The following is a 26,305-nucleotide window of genomic DNA, read 5'->3' as shown; positions in this document are numbered from 1 at the left end:
GCTCCTACTCTGTAATCTTTCTGAAATTCTTTGTGTCAGTTTCTAGAGTGTGTTAATCGCAACGCTGCATTGGTTGTACAAGGTTAATCTCAATTAAGTCCCTGCTGTGGGTGGCATCGGTGCATAACCATACTCAAGATTCAAATTAGGTGATGGCTGTAGATTAGCCGACGGGAAGCTTGAAATAACCATGCAGCTTTACATGAATAATAAATAATGTTGTATGAGAGTTAAAACTAAATTAAGTTATCACCTTTGAAGCACTGCTTCATGAGTTTGAATGCACCCACTGAACGTGATGTCACTCCACTTTAGTTCATTTAGCTGAACCAATTTTCATTGTGCGCTCTCAAAATGGACAGAAAAGTCTCCAAAGTCAACCCACTCAAGCGGAGAGAGATGCTCAAGTTGTTCTTTGTTACATGAGACTTAAAGCAGCGAATGGAGGCTTGTGAAACAAAACAAAAAATGTTGGATGTTTTCGGAGCTCTGAAGAGAAAGAAACAGAGTTATGTTTCAGATATGTGACTATCTGCTCCACCTACTCTCATAATAAGACATTAAGGTATTTGGCCCATCAACTCTGCCCTGTCATTCCATCATGGCTGATTTATTATCCCTCTCAACCCCATTCTTCTACCGTCTCCCCATTACATTTGCCACCATTACTAATCAAGAACCTATCAAACTCCACTTTAAGTATTACAAATGACTTGGTCTCCACATCCATCTGTGTCAATGAATTCCATAGATTCACCACCCTCTGGCTAAAGAAATTCTTGCTCATCCATATTCTAAAGGGAATCAGCATATAGGAGGGAGATTGGCAATCTGGCTGAGTGGTGCCACAACAGCTTCTCAGTCAATGTCAGGATGATGACCAGGGAGATTATTATTGACCTTAGGAGGAGGAAACTGAAGGTTCATGAGCCAGTCTTCACTGGGGGTGTGGGGGCGGGTGGGATTCAGAGGTGGAGAGGGTCAGCAACTTTAAGTTCCTTGGTGTTATTATTTCAGAGGATCTGTCCTGGTTCCAGCAGGTAAATGCCATTACAATGAAGCAAGGCAGTGCCTCAACTTTTCAGAAGTTTGTGAAGTTTCACCATGTCATCTAAAACTTTGATTAATCTGTATAGACATGTGGTGGAGAGTACATTGACTGGTTGCATCATGGCCTGGTATGGAAACACCAATGCCCTTGTATGGAAAAGCCTACAAAAAGTAATGGATACATCCCAGTCCATCACCAGTAAAGCCCTCCCCATCATTGAGCACATCTACATGGAGCATTGTTGCAGGAAAGCAGCTTTCATCATCAAGGACCCCCACCACCCAGGCCATGCTTTCTTGTTGCTGTTGCCAACAGGAAGAAGGTACAAGAGCCACAGGACCCACATCACCAGGCTCAGGAACAGTTACTAACCCTCAACCGTCAGGCTCTTGAACAAGATGGGATAACTTCACTCACCCCATCACTAAACTGTTCCCACAATCAATGGAATCATTTTCAAGGACTCTTCATCTCATGTTTTCAATATTTATTGCTTATTTATTTATTATTATTAATTTTTCTCTATATTTTTTGCAGTCTTTCACTGATTCTTTTGTGTTTCTTGTATTTACTATGAATGCCACAAGAAGGTGAATCCCAGGTGACGTATGTGTACTTTGATTAATTACTTTAAACTTTCGGACCATGCCTGAGAGTTTCTAGGTCATGCTGCACGCTGACACGGGCTGCTTCACTCACTGCACAATTGTGAATGGGACTGAGCATCAATGAACATCCCGCCTCTGGCCTGGTGATGGAAGGAAGAGCATTTGCAAAACCTCTGATTGGCATCGGGCTAGTGTGGATCTCTTACAGAGATGTCCTGGGGTGGGATGATTGATCTCCAGCATGCTGAACTGCCTTCCTTTGTGTGAGGGATGACTCCAACCATTAGAATATTTTCCCCAGTCATCGAGATGTTTTGATGCACATGAAGTCAGATGTTACCTTGAGGTCAGGGGCAGGTTTTCTCACCTTATGTCTGAAATTAATCTCTTTTGGGAGCAAGACTGTGGTGAGGCCTGATGTTCTGTGACCCTAGAGAAACCCAGCCTGTGCATCAGTAAGCAGACAATTGCTGAGTAAGTGTCATTGCTGGTGCTTCCTTCCATTACATTGATAACTGAGAGTGGGCTGATTGGCTGGCAGCTAGCCAAATTGGACTGAGTCCTGATGCAGGGTTTCAACCTAAACTATCAACAATTCCTTTCCTCTCACAGATGCCGCTCGATCCGCTGAATTCCTCTAGCGGATTGTCTGCTGTTCCACATTCCAGCAAACACAATCTACTGTGTCTCTTTTATTGGATTTATTCTGCTTTTTGTGAAACAGTATTCCACATTTTCCACACCACTGGTTAATGTAACTGTAATGGAGCGGACCCAATCCTATTGGATGTCTGGCAGGCTTGAGGAGCAGATGGCCCACATCTGTTTATAATTTTTTTATCTGTGTGTCAGAGTAAAGAAGAAATTTTGGGAAGGTAACAATAAATAGAGAAAATTTAAAAGGTGGGCAACCCTTCAAAAAGCAAAGTTAGCATGGGTTGGATTAATGAAGGAAAAGGTAAACAGCAAAGTTTCTAACTGCAGAGTTTCACTCTTCTTTAGAGTAATCTTGCAAATATTACACTTATGTCCAAAAATAGATGAATAGGGTAAAGTTAATTTTTAAGTAACAATGGGTAAAGCTTTGGCACTCATCATCTGGAAGTAAATTCATTGTGACTTGGAGTAATGTGGATTAATAACTGACAAGAAGCTGAGATTTTTTGAACAAAAATTGCATCAGACAAACTTGAGTGAGTTACTTGATGAATCAATGGACAGGGTTGATGAAGTTAGTGAGGTTTTGTGGGCATGAACTTCAATCGGACATTTCATGAAGTCAGCAAAACTGAAGTCTGGGAATTGAAAGAGACCGTGTGAATGAGGTGTTGCAGAAGGCAGAGGAGTGGTAAACAGTTCTGGTTTCTGGCAGCAGGGAGATATTTCTGGGACTGCTGTTCACATCTTTGTTTTCTCATTAATATTAATGGTAGGGCCCACGATCAACATTAAAAGCTTGAAGGAACTAAACTAATTATGCATAAAGCAGTAAGAAAGTCAAGTGTAGGTCTGAAGACGACAAAAATACACTGTTGGAATGATGACAAGTGGCAGATGAAATTGAATACAAAAAATTGTGAAGTGATATATTTTCAAAGTGCCTGCACTGACTTGGTGTAAGAACTGTCCAACTTGTCTCACTGCCCAGCTATTGTCTCACTGCTCTGGCAATCCTTTCTTTTACTTGTACATATCAAAAGTTGCTCTATTCTGCAGCTTCCACTCTTAGTCAACACATTCCAGATAATAACAATCTGCGCTGCAATACAATATCTTTTTCACTCCTTGGCTGATATTGTCTCAGAACTTATTGAGCCCCCAACAAATGAAAACAGTTCTGCACCAAATGTTCCATTAACCTTTGCTTTGAGAAAAAAATAGCCTCACTTCATCTGGTGTCTCCATAAGGTCAACATCCTCATCCTAGTAATGTTCTAGAAAATCTCCTCTGCTTTGGAAATCTTCCTAAAGTACCATGACTTGAATTGAACAAAATGTAATGAGTGGTTTATTAAGGAATCAAGTAAATTCTTTGTTTTCTCCTTGTATGCCTCTAAGTAAAGTCACTGACTGAAGATGACTCTGTTTTTAAAATGCTTCATCAGACTCCACCATCTTCCAAGCCTTTGATTGTAAAATTGTAGTTTATAATTCCAAATTCCTTCTTCAAACACACCTTTACCTCTTTGTGGAATATTAATCTTCCTTTTAATATGAGGCTATTACAACAGCTGGCCAGCAGAATTCCTGGAACTCTTCTTCTCAGAGCCATTATGACCTTCAAGGACAATTGCCAAAACAGATACTAGCTTGGATCTGCAACACTCCTTGCCTGAGTCAAAAAGATGTGTTTCCAACCACTGCCCCCTTACTGCATCAGATTGTACTAAATAGTAACTTTCAATTCCCACCGCTGCCTGTAAGGAGTTTGTACGTTCTCCCCGTAACCGCTTGAGTTTCCTCTAGGTGCTCCGGTTTCCTCCCACGGTCCAGAGATGTAGTGGGTGGTGGGTTAATTTGGCATTGTAAATTGTACTGTGATTAGGCTCAGATTAAATTGGGGGGGTTGCTGGGTGGCTCAGCTCAAAGGGCAGGAAGGGCTTATTCCGTACTGTATTTCAATAAATAAATATTGGTTTAAGAAGTTTGCATATCAGAAGAAAGAATTGGAGTAGAAAGGAAATTGTTACATTTTTACAAATCTAGAGGCGCAGAATCCCCTGAAGGTGTACATAATCAAAACTTCAAAAGTGGTGAAAGTTGATGAAGCTTAAGAAGGAGAGTGATTTAATTTAGAGGCATGCAGTGAGAAAACAATTAATTATTAGGATTCCTTAATAAATCACTGGTTACATTTTGTCTAATTGTGATTGCAGTGCTTCCAGTTGACCAGTGAGATGTTAAATCCTGAGGCTTTTCTTGACAAAGAGATCTCCATTCACCAGCTGGCTTAACGAATCGTGCAAATAAGTTCATCTGCTTGCCCTGTGCTCCTTGTGTTGTTCAGAGCTGTGTAATGGCTGCACATGGCAGCAAGAGAGAAATTATACAAACTCGTCCAGAATATGGGAGACACACTGGACAAAGCCAGCACCTGTCAACGTCCCTGACCACATCGCAGAAGAACAGATTAGTGTTGGAAACCTCAGTTCTGCTGTCCAGACCATAACTAAGAATGATACCCATGCGTATTATTGGTAGACTCATTTCTACACTAGTGAGCTCCCTCATTGCTCAACTGTACATCCATATCCCCTCATCCATTCCTCAGAATCAGGGTCACTTTTTATATATATGTATATGTAAAATTAGAAATTTAAAAAGTAGTGAAGTAGTGTGCATGGATTCATTCAGAAATCAGATGGCAGAGGGGAAGAAGCTGTTCCTGAATCATTGAGTGTGTGCCTTTAGGCTCCTGTACCTCCTTCCTGATGGGAGCAATGAGAAGTGGGAGATAAGGGTCCTTAGTGATGGATGCCACCATTTTGAGGCATCAATCCTAGAAGATGTCATGGATACAACAGAGACTAGTGCCCATGATGGAGCCTATCACTATCTCTCACCAGTAGACCCATCCCTGTACCCACAAAGCTGTCCCCTCGTTCGTGTGTAGAGCCTTTCCTTTCATTTTCTAATCATTACCCAGTTCATCTCCTTAGTCCTGGTAAAAAGCTGCTGATTGGCTGAAAACTCTGTGAAATGTAACTGCCTTTATTGTATCATTTAGTTTGCCATGGTCACTGCAAAATGATTCTCACTTTTTTCTCTTAGACTGAGAATATTTATTGAAGTGACATAAGCTGGCAAAATAGTTTGTGATTAAGACATTACTATTCAAGTGTGATCTTTACTCATTCATAATCCTTTAGGTACTGGTTCGAATCAGGAAACAAAAATCAGCCTAAAGGCTAATAGAATTACGTTGGAAATAATCTTTTTTGTGTAGCTGAACATCAAAGCTGTGACCAGCTGCCTGCGGACTGGCTCATTAGCATACCGTGTAATGGGCTGTTGTGCAGCTTGGGAGTAGGCAAAGCCATCTGTGGAAATCCATGGTATTACACAAGTTCTAAAGAACTGCTCCTCAGACCAGTGGCATATAATTTCAAACTGAGAGCTCCATTCATGAGAATTATTCTTATTGATTGGTATTGCCTTATTTTAAGTGGCATCATGTGCTAATTGTAATTTCCTATCTCCCTGAGATGCTTAACAAAGCCTGTTTGTAGAGCTCATGCTGTGAGTTTAATAGACTGTATAAAAGAAAATACTAAACCTTAGTGGATTGATTTCACCCATATTTGCTATTTCCTTCTGACATAGAAAGAGGCTATTTGGCCCATCAAGACTATGCTGGACTCAGAGAAACTCCCATTACCAGTCTATTACTTATTACCTAAACAGATGTACACTGAAATCGGTAGCTGGCCAATGGAAATGCAGCAGATCGTGTAACCAAGCCAGTCATTGGATGTTTTTGTTCCATGTGCGTGGAGATGGGAGGAGAAACCTTTGAGATAACTGAACTCACCACAGTCATGTTTATTCTTCATCGCCAAACAATTTCAGCCATGGAAATAAAAGCCCAGATTCGGAACTTAGATCATAACATTCAAGGATGCAAAGTTCAGAAATAACCTGCAAATGAAAATCTGCAAACTGGAAATCCGGGAAAAAAACCAGAGCTTTCTGAAACCATGCCGACCTTCACTCTGTGACCTTTGACCCAGAGCATTAATTGCCTTTCTCCCTCTACAGATGCTGCTTGACTTGCTGACTCATCCCTGCGTTTTATATTTTTGTTTAAGTAGTCTCTTCCTGAAAGGCTGGTGTATTGCAGGCATTTGTCGTTAGCCTCCTGTGGGGAAACTGAGCCTTCCCACATTCATACACAGATGGTAATGCAGTTGGTGCAGAGCACAAACTAACACACTGCTGTATCATTTATGCTTTATTTAGAAATATCGTGTGAAACAGGCCCTTCCTGTACTTTGAACCGCGCTGCCCAGCAATGCCCCATTTAATCCTAGCCTAAACACCGGACAATCTGTAATGACCAGTTAAACTACGATCCGTTACACCTTTGGACTGTGGGAGGAAACCGGAGCACCTGGAGGAAATCCACGTGAATACAGGGAGAACATACAAACTCCTTCCAGGCAGTGAGGGGAATTGAACCCGGGTCACCCGTACTGTAAAGCATTGTGCTAACTACTATGCTACCCTGCACTGATGATTCCAATTTTTTTTAAAAGATTTGTAATTGTAAGGAGCTACTTAAGTACTTTGGGGCAGTCTTCACTGTGGAAGATGCAAGCAACATGCCAGAAATTGAAGAGTGTCAGGGGGGCAGAGGTGGGTGTGGCGGCCATTACTAAGATGAAGGTGCTGGGGAAGCTGAAAGGCCTGAAGATGGATAAATCACCTGGACCGGATGGACTACAGCCCAGACTTCCAGGAGTACCTAAAGATACAGTGAAGGCATTCATGGTGGTCTTTAAAGAATCACCAGAATTAGGGAAGGTTCTGGACAATCTGAAAATTGCCAATGTGACTCTCCTGTTTAAGAGGAAAGGTAAAAGGCAGGACAGTTAACTTGACCTGAGTGTTGGTCAGAATTTGAAGTCCATTGCTAAGGATGAAATTTTAGAGTATGTACTCAGAAGTACATTGACAGGGAGCCACACACAAAGTTGTTGAACAAGGTAAGAGCTGTGGTATTAGACACAAGGTACCATTGGCTGATTGGTCAAAGTCAGAGTGACAGATAAAGGGATCTTTCTTAGGTGGCTCCTGATCGCTGTGAACTTCTGCAGGGGTAAGCGTTAGAACTGCAAATTTTTACTTTATATGTTAATGATCTAGGATGAAGACGGGTGGCATTGTGGCCAAGTTTGTGGATGATAGAAGGATAGGTGGAAGAACAGGTTGTGTCTCGGAGGCAGGGAGCCTGCAGTAGATCTTGGGGATAGGAAAAGAAGTGGCAGATGGAATACAGCGTAGGGACATGTGTACTTATGCACTTTGCTAGAAAGTTAAAGACGTGGTAACGTGGGAGACAACTTAGAAATCCGGAAGTACAAAGGGGTTTGGGGTCTTAGTTCAACTTGCAGATTGAGTCAGCAATAAAGAAGACAATGTTAGCAAACACGAGGAAATCTGCAGATGCTGGAAATTCAAGCAACTCACACAAAATGCTGGTGGATCGCAACAGGCCAGTCAGCATCTATAGGGAGAAGCGCAGTCGACGTTTCGGGCCGAGACCCTTCGTCAGGACTAACTGAAAGGAAAGATAGTAAGAGATTTAAAAGTAGGAATGGGAGGGGGAAATGCGAAATGATAAGAGAAGACCAGAGGGGGTGGGGTGAAGCTGAGAGCCAGAAAGGTGATTGGCAAAAGGGATACAGAGGGATAGCATTCATTTTGAGAGAACATGAAGATAAAATCAAAGGTATACTGCTGAGGCTTTACAAGGTATTGCTCAAACTATATTGGGATATCTAAGGAAGGATATGATGGTCCTGGAGAGAGTCCACAGGAGGCTCACAAGAATAATCCCAGAAATGAAAAGTTTAATTTATGAGGAATGTATGATGTCTCTCGGCCTATATGAGATGGAGTTCAGGAAGATGAACCAATCTAATTGAAGCCTACTAGATACTGAAAGCCTGGATATAGATATGGAGAGGATGTTGCCATTAGTAGAAGAGTCTAAGGTGAGATGATACAATCTCAAAATAAAGGGCTGTTCCTTTAAAACTGAGATGAAGAGGAAATTCTTCGGAGAGAATCAGAATCAGGTTTAATATGATTGGCATATGTCATGAAATTTGTTATGTGGCAGCAATATAATTCTTATAAATTATAAATCTTATATGTTAAATTAAATAAATAGTGCAAAAAGATAAAAATAAGTAGGGAGCAGCGATTCTGGGGAATTCATTGGGCTGTAGAGGTCAAATCATTGGATCTATTTAAGGCACAGATTGGTAAATTTTTGATAGGTAAAGAAGTCAAGGGTTACAGGGAAAAAGGGGAGAATGAGATTGAGAATAAATCCATCCTGATTGAAAGGTAGGTTAGGCTCAATGGCGAAATAGCCTAATTCCGTTCCTATATCTTGTGGTCATACAAGACTGCAGTCTCCTACACTCCAATTTCTGCACACTGGTGGATGCAATGATTGTTCTTCATATCATCACGGTGTTCACAAGAGTATTATTCATACCTGCAGACCAATAGTATCACTCCTCGGACTGGACTGGGAGCTGAGCATTCCTGATTCCATCCGGAACAGTGTTTATGAAAGGGATTACCACTCGAACTGAGCAGTGATGCAGGGTGACGCAGAGTTGATCTGTTTGCAAGCAAGAGAGCCCTGAAGCTCAGTGTCAGCAGCCTATCTCATCCTCCAGTGGAAAAGAAATTCAATGCAATGAAGTACAATGGCAAATGGGAGTCAAATCAGACAAAGAAAGAAATAGAGAAAAGAGGAAAAATGGGTTGAGAGGGGAGGAGAAGTAAGAAAAGAACATGTTAAAAATAGAAACGCTTAAAATTTGTAAGAATAACTTTGCATGCAAGTGTAAATTGTTCCCTTAGCAAGAATGCTTGATTAACATAGCGTACGTCCTGTAGGCAGCGTGGCAAATGGCAGCAGCGGCCTTTCGAATCTGGTGCTACTTTAATTTAGTTTCTTAATTTAACTTTAAGGCACAATTAGGGTTTAGGGCAATGGATAACAGAGCGACTATCTACCATCGCCAGATACTGCTACAATACAGAGATCGCCCAAAAACAAACCTCCATGAAAGTCTGCTGGTTAGATTGCACAACCCCGGCTTGCTGAGGGAATCGGGCCTGCAGTCCTCGGAGTCGCCTGATGCCAGTGGCTGGAGTTGGAGGCACCGTAAGCGGTGTGCGAGGAAGCAGAAGTGAAGTGAGCAAACAGGAGTCCGTGCCAGGAAAAAAGCAAGTCCTAGCCGGCCGGCTCTCCCATCCATTCTGCTCTCCAATGGACATTAAATTGGACTACATGCGTGGCAACGAAATACTCGGCGGGAGTACAGAAACGGACGGAATCCCAGACACCGCCATTCAGTTATTTATTTATGTAACAGATTTTCCCCCAAGCCATCAGACTACCAACCTACTGACCTCTGCTGTGCCTATGGTCTTGTTTATTATTTACTGTAATGCCTGCACTGTTCTGTGTACTTTATGTAGTCCTGGGTAGGTCTGTAGTCTAGTGTAGTTGTTGTGTTGGTTTACGTAGTTCAGTGTAGTTTTTGTATTGTTCATGTAGCACCATGGTCCTGAAAAACATTGTCTCATTTTTACTGTGTACTGTACCAGCAGTTATGGTCGAAATGACAATAAAAGTGACTTGACTTGAGTTAACAATTATCGCATTCTCAATGGAGTGGTCAAAATGTTGCAATTTATCAGTACTAATTACCTCTTGCGATTTTAATTGGTACTTAATCTGATAATCCAGCCAATTTTTAAAATTAGTGGCAAAGTCAAGGACAAGTCTTCATTCAACATGGTGGGCAATGGCCAACATTTATTGGCCTTCCCCAACTATCCTTGAGGATGTGGTGCCAAGTCACCTTCATGAACCTCTGCAGTCCTCCTAGTGAAGAACCTCCCACAAAGCTGTGGGATTGGGAGTTCCAATATTTAGAACCAGTGATGATGAAGGAATGATGTTATATCTCCAGGTCATAATGGAGCCTGCAGGTGATGAATTCATACTCCTGTTGTCCTTGTCCTTCTTGGTGGTGGAGGTCATGGGTTTAGCAACAGTCAAAGGAATGAACTGTATCACATTTCGTGGAAGCTATACAATGCTGCCTCTATCTCCAGTTTGTGGAGGTGATGAATATTTAGGGATGTCAGTCAAGTAGGCTGTTTTATCCTGAAGAGTGTCAGGCTTCCTGAGTATTGTTGGAACTGCACACCTCCAGGCTTGTGGGAACCATTCCATTATCCTTTGTACCACGTTGATTATCTTGAAAGCCCTTCAGTGTGTCAGGTGAGCTACTACCTAGCTTCTGACCTATTCTTGTAGCCATGCTGTTAGTGAGGCAAATTCAGCTGAGCTGCTCATCAATCATGCTAAAGATGGGGGACTTAGAGACAGTAATGCCATGGAATGTCAAGGATGGGTGGCTATCCCCTTCCTTCTTGGACATAGTCTTTGCCCATCATTCCAGTACAAATAGCGCACTGATGTTATTTGATCACCAACTACTCACCTTCATGCCCTGAACTTGCAACCGGCTTTACATCAGTAGGGTGAATGATGAACTCAAATTGATTGTCCATTGACTGATTTGAGTCAATGATAATTTGTAAAGTAGTCCGGAATGAATTTTGCAGTCTGTACCCCCACACATCCTTTTAAGACTTCTGTAATAGATTTAGAATCATTCACCCTTCAGCCAGGGAAACTGAAGTTAGTTCAAATTTTCTTCCGGGCTTTCACCCCACTGTTGAGGAACACAGACCCCATGGAATGCACTTCAGCTCGTTCGAGCTGTCAGATATCTCACTTGTGGCTATGTTTTGTTTTTATCTGAGTCACTGCAACTTTTAATGAGATGTTACTTTCTTCTTCACATTACACTTCAACCCTTTAAATTCTTTTCTAGGCAGATCGGCGCTGCGTCACTTCACAATCGCATCGGCCACCAAAGCCCGGGAAAGATTCCCTTTTAATTGAACAAGTCTTCAGCCCTCATGTGTATCCCAACTCCATGAAATCCCACATGAAGAACAATCCGCTGTACACAGATCTCCGGCTGACCGAGGTCCTGGAGCAGAAGCAGCCTCAGCCATCATGGGCCATTGAGGAGTACAATAGGAACGCCAGTGAAAAGGTAAAGTTAATAGCTCTGGAAATCTAGGTGAGCTCCAGTGTTTGTGCCTTCTTTCTGCTACTGCCCCTTAAGCCTCTTTTAAATTCTCCTGAATTCAGGCTCAGAGAAGTCAGCCTGCCGAACCTGAGTCGGATTGGGTTGAAAGAGATCCATCAGGTCTAGGAATATCAGACTCGGAGGAGGCTGTTGACCCTGAGCACCCTTATGCAATGAATGATCTGTGTCTCCTTCCATCGGCATTGCGTCTGTGACTTTAAAAACATTCCCTAACAAAAATTGTGAGCAGTTTTAGGCCCCTTATCTCAGAAAAGATATTCTGGCACTGGAAAGGGGCCAGAGGAGGTCCACGGGAATGATCCCAAGAATAAAAGGGTTAATGTATGAGGAGTGATTGGATCGTTCTGGGCCTGTATTCACTGGAATTTAGAAGAATGAGGGGGGAGATTGAAATCTATTTTATATTCAAAGGTGGTACATTATATTTCAAAGTAAAGTGTTGATTGATGTTCTAAGAATTTATTATATTAACACATGCAGGTGAAAACTGCCTGAAGACCTCAGCTAATTCCCACCCATTTCAGTCTAATTAGAATAAGGGAACTTTTTCCTGCATATCTATCTCACAGGAAATTTCAGATTGGAGTCAACTACAGTGGCTTTGAGTCTCGTCTGGTGCTACCCTGGCCAAACATTTCGACACATCTTAGGTAACACTTACCTGGTGGGTCTTGGTTGAGAAGTTCATTACGGGGAGAGAACAGGCAACAGACATCAGCAGCAGGTGTTAAATGGTCACTACATACCACAGAGTTCAGGCTTTCCAAACCCTTCTGTAAAACAGCTGATCTAAGAAGGAATCAGGACAGTCTCGGGTAGATAATGATAGTTACTGAACACCTTAGGTCGAGAGAACTGGGATCAGCAAACCAAACCCCCTTTCCACCACTGCCAGGGCCACACTGGCAGATAATGGTGTGTGTGTAGATGTGCTTGGCTGTGACTGTGTGCAATATGGGAGCTGTTTCTAGAACCGCTGACTCACCAATAACCTCCTCACCTGCTTCTCAATTTGGTTTTGTGCCAGAATCACTTGGCTCCAGACCTCGACTCAGTTTTCGTTCCAACACGGACGAAGGCCCTGAAATCCAGAATCAGATTTATTACCACTGATGTTTGTCATGGAACTCGTTTTACAGCAGCAGTGCAATGCTGTACATGAAATCATTATCATAATGACACTCCGAAATATAAAACAATAGTGCAAAATGAGAGCAAACTAGCGAGGTGCTGCTCATGGGTTGATGGACTGTTCAGAAAGCTGATGGCAGGAGGGAAGACACTGTTCCTAAATCATTGAGTGTGCATCTTCAAGCTCATGTGGCTTCACCCTGATAGTAGTAATGTCCTGGATGGTGAGGATCCTAAAGGGTGGGTGCTACCTTCTGAGGCATCACCTTTTGAAGAAGTCCTTGATATTGGGGGTAGTTGTAACTGGCTGAGTCTACAGTTCTCTGTAGCCCTCTCAATCCTGTGCAGCGGAGCACCCATACCAGGCAGAGATGCAACCAGTCAGAATGTTCTCCGTCTGTAAAACATTGCTGGAGTCTTTGGCGATGTGCCAGATCTCCTAAAACCTGTATGATTGCATCAATATAGAGCCTCTGAGGAGTTGATGGCCAGGAACTTGAAGCTCACCTTTTCCACTACTGACCCCTCAGGATTAGTTTGTGTTCCATGACTCCCCTTTCCTGAGGTATAGTGCACCCTAAATTCCTTAGTCTTACAGAGGTGAGGTGCAATGATCTGCTTTTCACACCAAGGTATTAAATATTCTATTGACATTGGAATAATCAAAATCAGAGTTATTATCACTAACTTGGATCATGTGAAATGTATTGTTTTGCAGTAGCAGAACAAAGATGTAAAAGTTACCTTGGATTTCAAAATAACCCAATAATGCTAACAGATAGGAATAACAAGGCAGTGTTCCTGGACTGTTCAGAAATCTGATGGCAGAGGGGAAGAAGCTGTTCCTGAATCATTGGTTATGGGTTCTCGGGCTCCTGTACATCCTCCCTAGTGAGAAGAGGACTGAATGGTAAGGGTCCTGAGTAATGGGTACCACCTTCATGAGGCATTGATGGTAAGGAAGGCTTTGCCCAGAATGAGTGTGATGCTTCACTCCCAGATGAGCTCAACACCTTTTATGCATGCTTTGAGAGAGAGAATAAAACTACACCGGTGCATCATCAGGTGACCGTGTGATCTCTGCTTCGGAGGACAACAGCAGAACATCTTTCAAGAGGATGAACCCTTGCAAGGTTCGGGCACTGACAGGATACCTGCTGGGGCTCTGAAAATCTGTGCCAACCAACTGTCAAGTGTGGTAACTTCTACTTTACAGAAAGACCACTCGACAGCGTGACGGCCAAAAGAGCATCTTTATCTGGGACGGCAAATGATATTTACAATACAGAGGCTTCCAGGTACCTCGTGCGGCATGGGTGGAGGAACTATATACAATGCATACCGGGAGTAAGACCCCGCCTCTGGCTACCACAGCTTCCCGATTAGTATTAACTAACTTTTAATAATACTCATGTTACAACACTTCTCCCCCTTTAAAATCCAACAATCCCTTAATATAGAAGAACTGGGAAATAAAAACAGTGGTATCATTAGCAATAGGTTACCAATACAAAACATCTAAAAAACATGGCAAATTCAACATTCAATCTAACAACAAAAGGAACTATCCAATCGAAGATTCAGTCTGTCAGGAGGTTTGCGAGGGCGCTGTGATCTACACACTACCCCCGGTGACCCAGCAGGCACCACTGGTGAGGATGTTTTGGGTGGGTCTGGTGTTGGGGACACGAGAGGGGTCTGTGTGTCCGCGTGAGAATGTCCATCCTCTTCATCCTCTGCCCCCTCTGTCAGTGTCTCTCCCTCTGGCAAAGTCACTGGTGGACGTGCTTCCCCAGTAGTCTGTCTCCCCATTGGAAACTCCATGGAACTGTCTACCTCTGAGCCGGAATCATGACGCAGGCGCACATGGTCCTGATGTCTGCGGAAAACACGCCCATCAGTCAGCTTAACAACATAGGAGACTGGATCACTCTGCTTAAGAATAACACCAGGTAACCATTGCTGATTATTTCTCACATAGACATTGTCATCCGGTTCTAATGGTCTGTCTCGCGCATGCTGATCATGTCCCTCCTTCTGCTTTTCCTGCTTTCTCTCCATTTTTGCCTTCATGTCCGGGCGCAGCAGGTCCAACCTCGACTTAGGCCTCTCTGCTGGAGTACGTGCGGTCGTAGTCTGTGGAGTAAGGCGGTATTTAAACAGGAAACGTGAAAGCCGGGTACTAAGAGAGTCCCCTGTCATCCGCTTCAGGCCTTCCTTCACTGTCTGAACAGCCCACTCAGCCAAACCGTTTGAGGCTGGGTGGAAAGGGGCCGTCCGAATGTGACGAATGCCATTCTGCTGCATGAACTCACCAAACAGCTCACTGGTGAAAGTCGGGCCATTATCAGTGACCAGAGTGTCAGGCAACCCGTGGACTGCAAACACTTGCCTGACTTTGTCTATGGTTGAGGAGGCTGTGGTGTTGCTCATGATGTGAGCTTCGATCCATTTGGAATGTGCACCTACCATTACAAGAAACATCTGCCCCATAAAGGGGTCAGCAAAGTTCAAATGTAGCCTAGACCAGGGGTAGACTGGCCACTCCCAGGGGTGCAAAGGAGCTGGTGGTGGCGTGTTCTGATTGGTCTGACACTGCGTGCATGATTTTACCTTGTTCTCCAGCTCCTGATCCATTCTTGGTCACCAGACGTAGGATCTTGCAAAGCTTTTCATTCGAGACACCCCTGGGTGAGACTCATGAATTTCCTCCACAATCTGTGAACGGCCAGGGGGAGACACGATGACCCTCGCCCCCCAGAAAATGCAGCCATCCTGCAGACTCAGTTCAGTCTTGCATTTGGCATAAGGTCTCAGTTCCTCTCCTTCCACAACTCTGTGCCTGTGGTGAACTACATATACCTGTCTGGACATGCCCCCCCCCCCCGCTGACTGCTCCTGCGGCTCCTCCCACACTGTCTCCCTGTAGTGATCTACATATACCTGCTGTCTGGACATGCCCCCCCCCCCCACTGCTGACTGCTCCTGTGGCTCCTCCCACTGACCATGGCTCCTCCCACAGACCCCGGTATAAAGGCGATTGGGGCCTGAGCCCGGCCTCAGTCTCCAGGATGTAGTATGGTGGTCAATTGCTGCTTGTTCTTTCTTCCAGTCAATAAAAGCCTATACCTCGCCTCATGTCTCAGCGAGTTATTGTTGGTGCATCAGAGCCAACCTTGTATAAGAAAAGTCTTGACTTGAGATAGGACTGGGACCCCCTCTGTCCATTGCTCAATCTGGGTCGCCTTTACAGGTGTCTCTGACAACCTCTCCAATGAAAACAGTCTCTGGAGGCACATATGTAGTAACAGAGGACTCGGGTAAAGGGAGTCGACTCAGCGCATTGGTGTTTGCATTATCCCCACCTGCTCTGTAAACGATAGTATACTGGTAGGCTGACAATGTGAGAGCCCAACGCTGTATCCTAGCTGATGCTAGTGGTGGGATGCATCTGATCTCCCTAAAAAGGCTCATCAGTGGTTTATGGTCTGTATAAATTATGAATGCACATCCATACAGGTACTGATGAAAAAGTTTGACCACAAAAACAATGGCCAGACCTTCTTTGTCTAGCTGTGAATATCCCTTCTCAGCAGCCGTCAGCGTACGTGAAGCAAAACCAATAGGCTTCTCTGAACAGTCCTCCATGACATGTGAGAGAACTGCCCCGACTCCATAGGGCGAAGCGTCACACGAAAGGGTGATCTCCTTGTCTGGGTCACAGTGAACGAGCAGCTTCGCTGAGTGCAGGAATTCTTTCACTTCCTTAAAAGCTTCTTCCTGCTCTTCACCCCACTGCCACTTAGTGTCATTGTGAAGCAGCTTGTACAGTGGGGCCAAAACCTTTGAGAGGACCGGAAGAAACTTGCCACAATAATTCACCATGCCCAAAACTGATCTGAGTTCAGTGACACTCCTGGGGCTTGCGGCCTCCTTAATAGCTCTCACTTTTTCCTCCACTGGGCAAAGCCCCTCAGCCGTAATCTTGTGTCCCAGGTAGGTCACACTCGGAGCCAGGAACACACATTTTCTGCATTTCAACCACAGCCCTGCATCTAAGAGTCTCTTCAGCACCTGTTCTAAGTTAGCCAGATGCTCCCCCTCCGTGGCTCCTGTGATCAAAATATCATCAAGATACATTACTACATGCAGAATCCCCTGCAGCAAGGAGTCCATTGTCCTTTGGAAAATGGCGGAGCTAAGCGCCACACCAAACACCAGGCGATTGCATCTGAATAATCCCTTGTGCATTTGTGACATACTCCTTTGAATCCTCATCGAGCAGCAGCTGTTGGTAGGCGTGGCTCATGTCCAGCTTTGTGAACAGTTTACCCCCTGACAGGGTTGCAAACAGGTCATCCACCCGTGGCAATGGGTACTCCTCCAGCTTAGAGACCCGATTCACCGTAAGCTTGTAGTCCCCACATATCCTCACTGTTTCATCCACCTTCAAAACTGGAACAATGGGAGCCACCCACCTTGAAAACTGGACATGCTCAATGATGCCCAGCCCCTGTAATCGTGCCAGCTCCGCCTCGACTTTGCCTTTCATGACATAGGGCACCAACCTGGGCTTAAAAAAACATGGTGTGGCCTCAGGGTCGACATAGAGTTTCACGGTTACACCCTTCAGTGTGCCCAGCTCGTCCCTGAAAACGTCACTATAACGCTGCAGAATGTCCTCCGTCGTGCGTGCATACTTAAATTCATGCCAGTTGAGCCAGATTTTGCGAAGCTAATCGTGGCCCAAAAGACTGGGCACACTACCCTTAGCTATCACCAGCCTGGCTTCAGCCTTCTGGCCCCCCGGCTGAAATAACCACATATAACAGCCCTAAATGAGGTATGGGCTGCCCCGTATAGGTCCTGAGTTGGAGCTTAGACGGTCTGATGGGAGGCAGGTTGTAGGTCTCTTCACTAATGACCAATGCAGAAGCCCCTGAATCAATCTCACCCTTAATGTCCTTTCCCCTGACAGTGACTGTGGCATAATATGGTTCAGGTGGTCCCTCATCCGTTTCCACCCCAAACATGTTGTAGGCACACGCGGTCTCTCCGTCTGCTTCTCCTCGGTGGTGTGTGGCTGCCTGAGCCTGTTGAGCTTTCCCCTGCCCAGGCTTAACCTCACCCTTTACGCTCCTGCACTTTTTAACCAAATGTCCCTTCTTGCTACAAGCATGGCAGACGGTATCTTTGAATTTGCATAGTGCGTCCCTCCAAACCGAAAACATTACACCCGCTTTTCCTGTCTACCAGTCTCCCTCCTGACTTGGAGCACTGCCATCAACTGTGACCCCCCCCCCCCCATGTCCTTTCTGTGTATCCTTGGCATTATAAGCAGCCATTTCCATGCCTTGGGCAACCTCAAGGGCTGTCTGGAAAGTCAACGGTGGGGTTTCCCCCCAACAAGCGGTGTTGTACAGCGTCATTATTAATGCTGCATACTAATTTATCATGGAGCATGTCATCCAACACGGCTTCAAAATTGCAATGTTCCGATAACTGCCGAGGCTCGGCCACAAAACCACCTGACTGACCTGGCTTCCGGACACGGCTGTGAAACTTGAACCGTTGAACTATCACTGAAGGCTTCGGGATTGTGGTGGTTCCCCACGAACTTGACCAGCTCGTCGTATGGAATTTCTCCCGGTTTCTGCGGTGTAGCTAAGTTCCTTATCAACTTGTACGTCTTTGCCCCACACACACTCAGGAGAATAGAGCGCTTCTTAGCCTCCTCAGTAATTCCATTAGCACAGAAAAAGTGGCCCAACCTTTCCTCATACTCCGGCCACTCCTCGATTTGCTCGTCGAACACATCGACCGTTCCGAATGCAGCCATCCGAACACAGGGCTCCTCACCCGCTCACAGCTCCTGATCGAAAACGGGGCCGACCGTCCACGAAACCAGTTTACCTCGTCGCCAAAAATATGTGGTAACTTCTACTTTACAAAAAGACCACTCGACAATTTTATGGCCAAAAGAGCATCTTTATCTGAGACAGCAAATGATATTTACAATACAGAGGCTTCCAGGTACCTCGTGCGGCCTGGGTGGAGGATCTATATACAATGCACACTGGGAGTAAAAAGAGCGGGAGTAAAGACCCCGCCAACCCCGGATCCCGCCTCTTGCTACCACAGCTTCCCGATTGGTATTAAATTACTTTTAATAATACTCACGTTACAACATCAAGGATGTTTTCAATCTCTCACTGCTGCAGTCAGAAGTTCCCATTCTGCTTCAAAATGGCAACAATTTGAAGAGCCCAGGAAAAGCAAGGTGGCCCTCCTCAACGACTATCGGCCAGTGACATTCACTTCTATTGTGATGAAGTGCTTTGAGAGGTTGGCCATCATTAGAATCGACTCCTGCCAAAGCAAGGTCCTGGACCCACTGCAATTTGCCTGTTGCCACAATAGGTCTACAGCAGATGCAATCTCACCGGCTCTGTACTCAGCTTTGGATCAGCTGGACACTAGGCTGTTGTTTATTGACTACAGTTCAGTGTTCTACACAACCATACCCTCAGTTCGAATGAATAACTCCGAAAACCTGGGCCTCTGTACCTCCCTCTGCAACTGGATCCTTGACTTCCTCAACAGGAGACCAAAGTCTGGGAGGATTAGAAATAACATCCCCCTCTCGTTGACAGTCAACACTTGTGCACCTCAAGGATACACGCTTAGCACACTGCTCTGCTCTTTCTACACCCACGAATGTGTGTCTAGAAATTTGCCAACAGTGCCAGTATTGTTAGCAGAATTTCAGATGGTGAGATAAATCAGTCGGTTGCGTGGTGTTTCAGCAACAACCTTGCACTCACCGTCAGTAAGACCATGGAACTGATGGTGGACTTCAGAAAGGGGAAGTTGAGGATACCATAGTGGAAAAAACAAGCATTATCAAGTTAATGTGTGTCAACATCTCTGAGAATCTATCCTGGACCCAACACATTGGTGAAATTACAGAAAGGCATATGTTACTGCCTTCAACAGGTCTAAAGAGGATTCATTCCAACTGGCTGTCTGCTCTGCTTTGGAGCATCTCAACAACAGTAAAACGGACATCAAACTGCTGTTTGTCAACTACAACACAACTCCCCTTGGAAGCTTGTCAGAGGTGAGGTGCAGCATTGCAGTAAGACATGTGTTGGGGCAATGCTACATTCTTGCTTGCTCTTCTCTGCACCAACATTTGTTCTGTTCAAAATACCCACAACATCACCGCCACAGCAGAGCAAGGGCCACATTAAGCATAGTAACAGAACTAAAATGAACAGATGGTTCTTGCATACACAGAGGCTGAGCTCCATGTTTGCTGAAGCATAGAAGTAGTTGACATTACATTCAACATCTATTGTAGACCCAGTGGTCAGGGTTCTCTACCAATCTGACCCAGCCCAGAACCATTCCAGAATTTACTGATTCTTGAAAGATCATTATTAAAGTCTCCACAGTCTCTTTAGTTATGCTGGGGTGAAGTCCATCTGGTCCAGGTGCTCAAACTATCTTCAGACCTTTCAGCTTCCCAAGCACCTTCTCCTTAGTAATAGCAGTATCACTCATTCTGCCCTTGAAGCTCTTAAATTTCTGGTACAGTGCTAGTGTCTTCCACAGTGAGGACTGACACAAAATATGTATTAAGTACCTCATCCTTTTCTTTGTGCCCTTTATTACCTCTCCAGCGTCATTCTCCAGCTGACCAATATCCAATTTTGTCTCTCTTATACTTTTTTTATATTTTTGAGAGAACTTGTGGTATCCTCTTCTAAATTATTGGCTAGCTTACCTTCCTATTTCATCTTTTCTCTCCTTATGGCTTTTTTATTGCCTTTAGTTGGTTTTTCAAGGTTTCTCAATTCTATAACTTCCCACTAATTTTTGCTATATTATATGCTGTCTCTGTTGTTTTGTGCTGTCATTGCCTTCCCTTGTCAACTATGGTTGCCTCATCCTCCCTTTAGAACATTTACTCATCGTTGGGAGGTTTCTATCCTACCCTTTTCAAATTGCCTGGTGAAACTCCAGCCACTGCTGTTCTCCCATCATCCTGTGAGTATCCCCTGCCAAGCAGCTCCTCAGTATGTCTCTCAGTATTTTCCTTTACTCCACTGTAATGCTGACTTTATCCTCTCCTTCTGAAACTGCAGGATGAATTCTATCACGTTATGATATCTGACTCCTGAGGGTTCCTTTACCTTAATCTCCCTAATCAAATCTGGTTCATTACACTATACCCAATAAAAATTGTCTTTTCCCTAGTGAGCTCATCCAGAAGCTGTTCTAAAAAGCCATCTATAGGCGTTCTACAAATTCTCTCTTGGGATCCAGCACCAACCCAATTGACCTGCATACTGAAATCCCTCATTACTATCAGAAGATTTCCTTTTTTTCGTGCCTTTACTATTTCCTATTGTAAGTTGCAGCCCACATCCAGGCTACTGTTCGGAGGCCTGTATATAATTCCAAACAGGATCTTTTTACCCTTGCAAATTTTTAACTCTACCCACAAGGATTCTACATCTTCCGGTCCTATGTCACCTCTTTCTAAGGATTTAATTACATTTTTTTTTTACCAGAAGAGCCACCCCACTCCATCAGCCTACCTGTAATGTGTATTGATCAAAATCAATACACATCTTGATCCAATGTGTATCCTTGGATGTTATGTTCCCAGCCACGACTCAGTGATGCCTACAACGTCATACCTGCCAACCTCTAACTGCACCACAAGATCATCGGCCTATTCTGTATACCCTGTGCAGTGAAATTTAACCCCTTCATTGCCCTTTATGGTCTTGCCCCAATGGTACTCTTCATCCCACTGACTGCAATTTTGCTCTGTTGTCTGAAAGTCCCTTCTCACAGTCTCACTACGCACTGCATCTACTTGTACACCAACTGCCACATCCTCAGCCCTATCACTCCAGTTCCCAACCCCCTGCTAAATTACTTTAAATCCCCCCAACTACTCTAGCAAACCTGCCCATAAGAATATTGGTCCCCTTCGAGTTCAGGTGTAATCTGCCATTTTGTACGGGTTGTACCTTCCCCAGACAAGATCCCAATAATCCAGAACTCTGAAACCCAGCCCTTGCACTAATTCCTTGGCCGTGCATTTATCTGCCAAATCATCCTATTCTTACCATCACTGGCATGTGGCACAGGGAACAATCCAGAGATTACTGCCCAGGAGGTCCTGCTTTTCAGCTTTCTATGTAACGCCCTATATTCTCTCTTCAGGACCTTCTCCCTTTTCCTGCCTATGTCATTGGTACCAGAATATACCATGACTTATGACTGCTCACCCTCCCCATTTAGAATGCCGTGGAGCCAATCTAAGACATTTCTGACCCTGGCACCTGGGAGGCAAAGTACCATCTGGGTATTTCTTTCATGTCCACAGAACCTCTTGTCTGTTCCTCTCCCCCTATCACTACGGCACTTCTCTTCTTCCCCCTTCCCCTCTGAGCCACAGAGCCAGATTCCATGCCAGAGACCCTTGGTAGGTCAGCCCCCACCCTCAACTGTACTTATTATTGAGGGGAATGGCCACAGGGGTACTCTGCGCTGGCTTCCAACTATTATCTGCTAACAGTCAGCTACCAGAAAATGTCAAAGGATTTCTACTGCTCCTCATTGTTTGTTAAGAACAAGTAATGATCAACTCTTTCAGTTCTAGCAGCTGCAGTGTATACGGAATGGATCTGATGCCTTCTCCAGGGTCTCTTTTGAGGGCTTTATTGTACAATTCTCTTCCCTTGACACAAATGAGATACATATTAACTTTCATCTGTCCTGATTAATTGGCTGTAGTCAGCTCCGTGTAGACAGCATAAACTTGCCCTCACTGTCTCCAGTCTGTAGACAAATTGGAAGTCCAGTAGCTCAGGCAGGCTTATTTGTTCAATTGAATTACACAGCTCACTGTCTCTCAGTCTCTCAGTGTGTTCACATATTTAGGAGGGATCCCAGCTGGTTGTAGATTGGACAGTGCAATTAAACTCCCAATTTCTTTGACTTCATTTCGTCTCCTTGTCTCAGTCTCTCTCTCCCTCTCTCTCCCTCTCTCTCCCTCTCTCTCCCTCTCTCTCCCTCTCTCTCCCTCTCTCTCCCTCTCTCTCCCTCTCTCTCCCTCTCTCTCCCTCTCTCTCCCTCTCTCTCCCTCTCTCTCCCTCTCTCTCCCTCTCCCTCCCTCTCCCTCCCTCTCCCTCCCTCTCCCTCCCTCTCCCTCCCTCTCTCTCTCTCCCTCCCTCCCTCCTCCTCCTCCTCCTCCTCCTCCTTCTCCTTCTTCTTCTTCATCATCATAATAGCTGGTAATTTAAGCTAACAAATCAAAGATGCTTTATTATTTAAAAAAACACTGTACTTCATACAAAGCAGCAATTATAACATGGACACAACAAAGTCTGCAGGTGCTGGAAATCCAGAGCAGCACATACAAAATGCTGGATGAACTCAGCAGGTCAGCCAGCATCTATGGAAATGAACGTTGCGGGCCCAGACCCTTCATCAGGACTGAAGCATGAGCATTATAACGTGGACCTTTCCTACAGAGGCAGGCTATTTCTGATAGTTTCTATGTAGATACCCACATTTTTTTGGAATCCTCCACACTGAAACAATTACATACATAAAGCAGAAAACAGTTTGTCACACACACTGGTCTTAAAGTGTTCCACTCCCAGGACTAACAATACTCAACCCATGTCAGGTGTATGGACCAGGAATAAAACAATAAGTCTATAAGACACAGGAGTAGAATTAGGCCATTTGGCCCATCGAGGTCACTCTGCTATTCAATCATGACTGATTTATGATCGCTCAACCCCATTTTCCTGCCTTCTCCCCATAACTTTTGATGCCCTTGGACCTATCAACTTCTGCTTTAGATGTCCTCAATGGGTGGAGTAGAAGTGGAAAATATGCCACTGATTGATGGCCCTACACGCTGAGGCATGAGTTCAATGGCATTGAGTGTGTTACCAATTCACCTCTCCCATGATTACAGCATGTTCCTGCTGGCAAGTGTTGCTGTTCCTTTTTTCTGGGAGTAAGCATGAGTTTATACAACAACCCCCCCCCCAACCCTTCTGCACCCTCACTGCCTCAACTTTCAAAAGAATTGAGAATGTCAACTCTATATTCCAAATGGAATTCATGATCCAACTATCTCAGCACAAACCCTGTGTCCAGAGGAAGAATTGCTGGTGAATTTGAGGAATGTGTTCATCCTGACCTCTTCCTTATTTTTTAGCTATCTCTTCCTTGACAAATCTTCCTTATGAAAATCATACTTATTATTTCCAGCTGACTAGATCTCCAAATGAATGATACAATGAAACTCACTATTAGTGGAACTTATTGAATCAAATCACTAAATCAAATGGAATGTGGAAGACATTTTGGTCCATTTTGTTTGCCCCAGTTTGCATGTAATCTCTCTCTCCAGTACAGACAACGCCTGGGTTGAGAGGCTTGCATTCTTTAACAAGCAGGCCACGTCACAATTTTCTGAAATGCAACGCCACATCATCTCCACATGTGCCCAGAAATGCATATTGAAAAAAAATCTAATTATTCTTTCACATAAATTCTGTGAGAGTGGTTATTAGGCAGTGGTTTGTGAATTCTGGAAGGGTGAGTTCCCATTACCTAAACAGATGTAATTCAGGGGTCACCTGTATTTACTGCAAAATCCTGTTCAAGCCGGTCTCCTTTTAGACGACGCTGTGTAATCTAATCCCACCGCATTTTCCAAAGAGGGCACTCCAGATATTACCAGCATTTTGCCATCTACCTCTTTACCAAGTCTGAATGAGGGGGTCTCATTGAGGCGAGCAAGACTCCGAGAGGATTACCTGAATGATGTTGAGGAACAGTTTCCTCAGGCTAAAGTGGGGGGGCCTAGTTTCCCAAGAAGAGATCAACTGTTGAGGAGGGAGAGAATCAGAACTGTCCATGGACCTAGAACATTAACGCTTTCTCTCTCTCCACAGATGCTCCCTGATCTGCGGAGGAGTTCCAACATTTTCTGTTTTGTTTCAGATTATAGTTCTTACAGCAGCTGCACTGGGCCTCAGTGAGACCACAGCCAGATGCTTATTCTATTTTTGTCCCATTACCGCAGACAGAGTCCAGAAAAGCTTGACCAGTGACGGCAGAGATATTGAGCAACAAAAGCCCATTTCATCCAGAATGCAACATGATCTAACCACAGGGTTTGACAGGTTGGATACAGGGAGGGTGGTGAGACCAGGACCGGGTATCACAGTCTCAGAACAAAGGCAATCTGGGACCAAGATGAAAGGGTATTTTTCCACTCAGAAGGTGGCAAGCCTTTGGAATTTTCAACCCTTGGATGCTCAGTCACAAAGTTCACTCGAAACAGGAGTCTATAGACATCGGGGAATAGAGGGATATGGGGATCGTGCTGGAGAAGGACCGAGGGTGGAGGGTTGCTGATCAGGCTGAGTGGGTTCAGTAGCCTCCTCCTCTTTCTCTCGGTCCTTATAATTTCACATTTATATTCCAGCCTTTGTTATTTTTGGCTTTTAGATATTGCTTTACGCTGAGGGTTGTAAATCCTTGGTGATGTCGCCTCAGTGAAGGAAGGGACTGATCTGTTTATGTTAATGAAGTCAGAGAGGTCTGGGAGAGGGAGAGTGAGTGAGGGAGAAGACTGGGATCCTATTGAATATGAGAGTGGGCTACCTTCTACCCCTGTTTCATGTGTTGCTGATTTGCTGGCCAGAGAAAGAATTGAACTGACCACTAAGTCAGTTAAGTTTTACCCTCTTTTGGATTTTAGTGGGACTAAGTTACCATTGTTTAAGACAATCTTCTCTGTTTTATACAGTCAGCTGGAAATGACATTAAGAAGACTTTCTGTCTCCTTACAGAATCAAGAATCTTTGAATCCTAATAATTTAGAATACTGGATGGAGGATATTTACACTCCAGGATATGACTCCTTGCTGAAACGAAAAGAGGCAGAATTCAGGAGGGCTAGGATTTGTAAGATTGCTGCCTTAATCGCAGCAGCAGTCTGCACAGTGGTCTTGGTCATTGTCGTCCCAATTTGCACTATGAAATCCTAATGCTTTTATAATACATGTATCAAAGAGTCTGAATAAATGTCAGAAGTCTCAGATCAGTATGTGCATTTGGGACTGATATTGTTCACTGTTTTATCCTCTGGCGTGCCCTATAAATGGGCTCACAGGATCAGACTCTAAGGTTTTAACTTCACCACAGTGAGCAACAAGTCAAAATGTTTGCATAATCTTCCTCTGTGCAGTGTTTTACTTCAATTACTGAAAAAAAATCTCAACGGGTGACTCCATCAAACAATGTGTGCGGCACAATGCTAGGAGGAGTTACCCAGTCTGCAGGCTGGGTGTCAAAATGTCCTGCGATGTTAAAAGGAAAATGCTGAAAGTGAATCAGGTTCCTGGAAAACAGCAATGAAGTGAAGAGCACTGTTTGAGGCCAGTTATGTTTTGACACCAGAATTTGAAGCAGAATACAAATGGCTGACTTTGCTTGTTCGGGAAATGCCAGGAATTGAAGCA

The 26,305-nt window shown here is 44.3% G+C and overlaps 1 protein-coding gene across 1 annotated transcript in view; it reads left to right on the top strand.

The window, feature by feature from the left end:
* Positions 1 to 25,831, top strand: part of minar1 (membrane integral NOTCH2 associated receptor 1) — a 45,569-nt gene extending 19,738 nt beyond the window's left edge. The window contains exons 2-3 of the mRNA XM_059952461.1: positions 11,316 to 11,543; positions 25,634 to 25,831. Of these exons, the coding sequence (XP_059808444.1) occupies positions 11,316 to 11,543; positions 25,634 to 25,831 (426 nt within the window). The remainder of the gene's footprint in view (positions 1 to 11,315; positions 11,544 to 25,633) is intronic.
* The last annotated feature ends 474 nt before the right edge of the window (positions 25,832 to 26,305 follow it).

The sequence above is a fragment of the Hypanus sabinus genome, chromosome 28 (assembly GCF_030144855.1).
Source record: "Hypanus sabinus isolate sHypSab1 chromosome 28, sHypSab1.hap1, whole genome shotgun sequence".
Classification (NCBI taxonomy): Eukaryota; Metazoa; Chordata; class Chondrichthyes; order Myliobatiformes; family Dasyatidae; genus Hypanus; species Hypanus sabinus.
The sequence above is the reverse complement of the archived record's forward strand: the minus strand, read 5'-3'. Positions and strand labels throughout refer to the sequence as shown.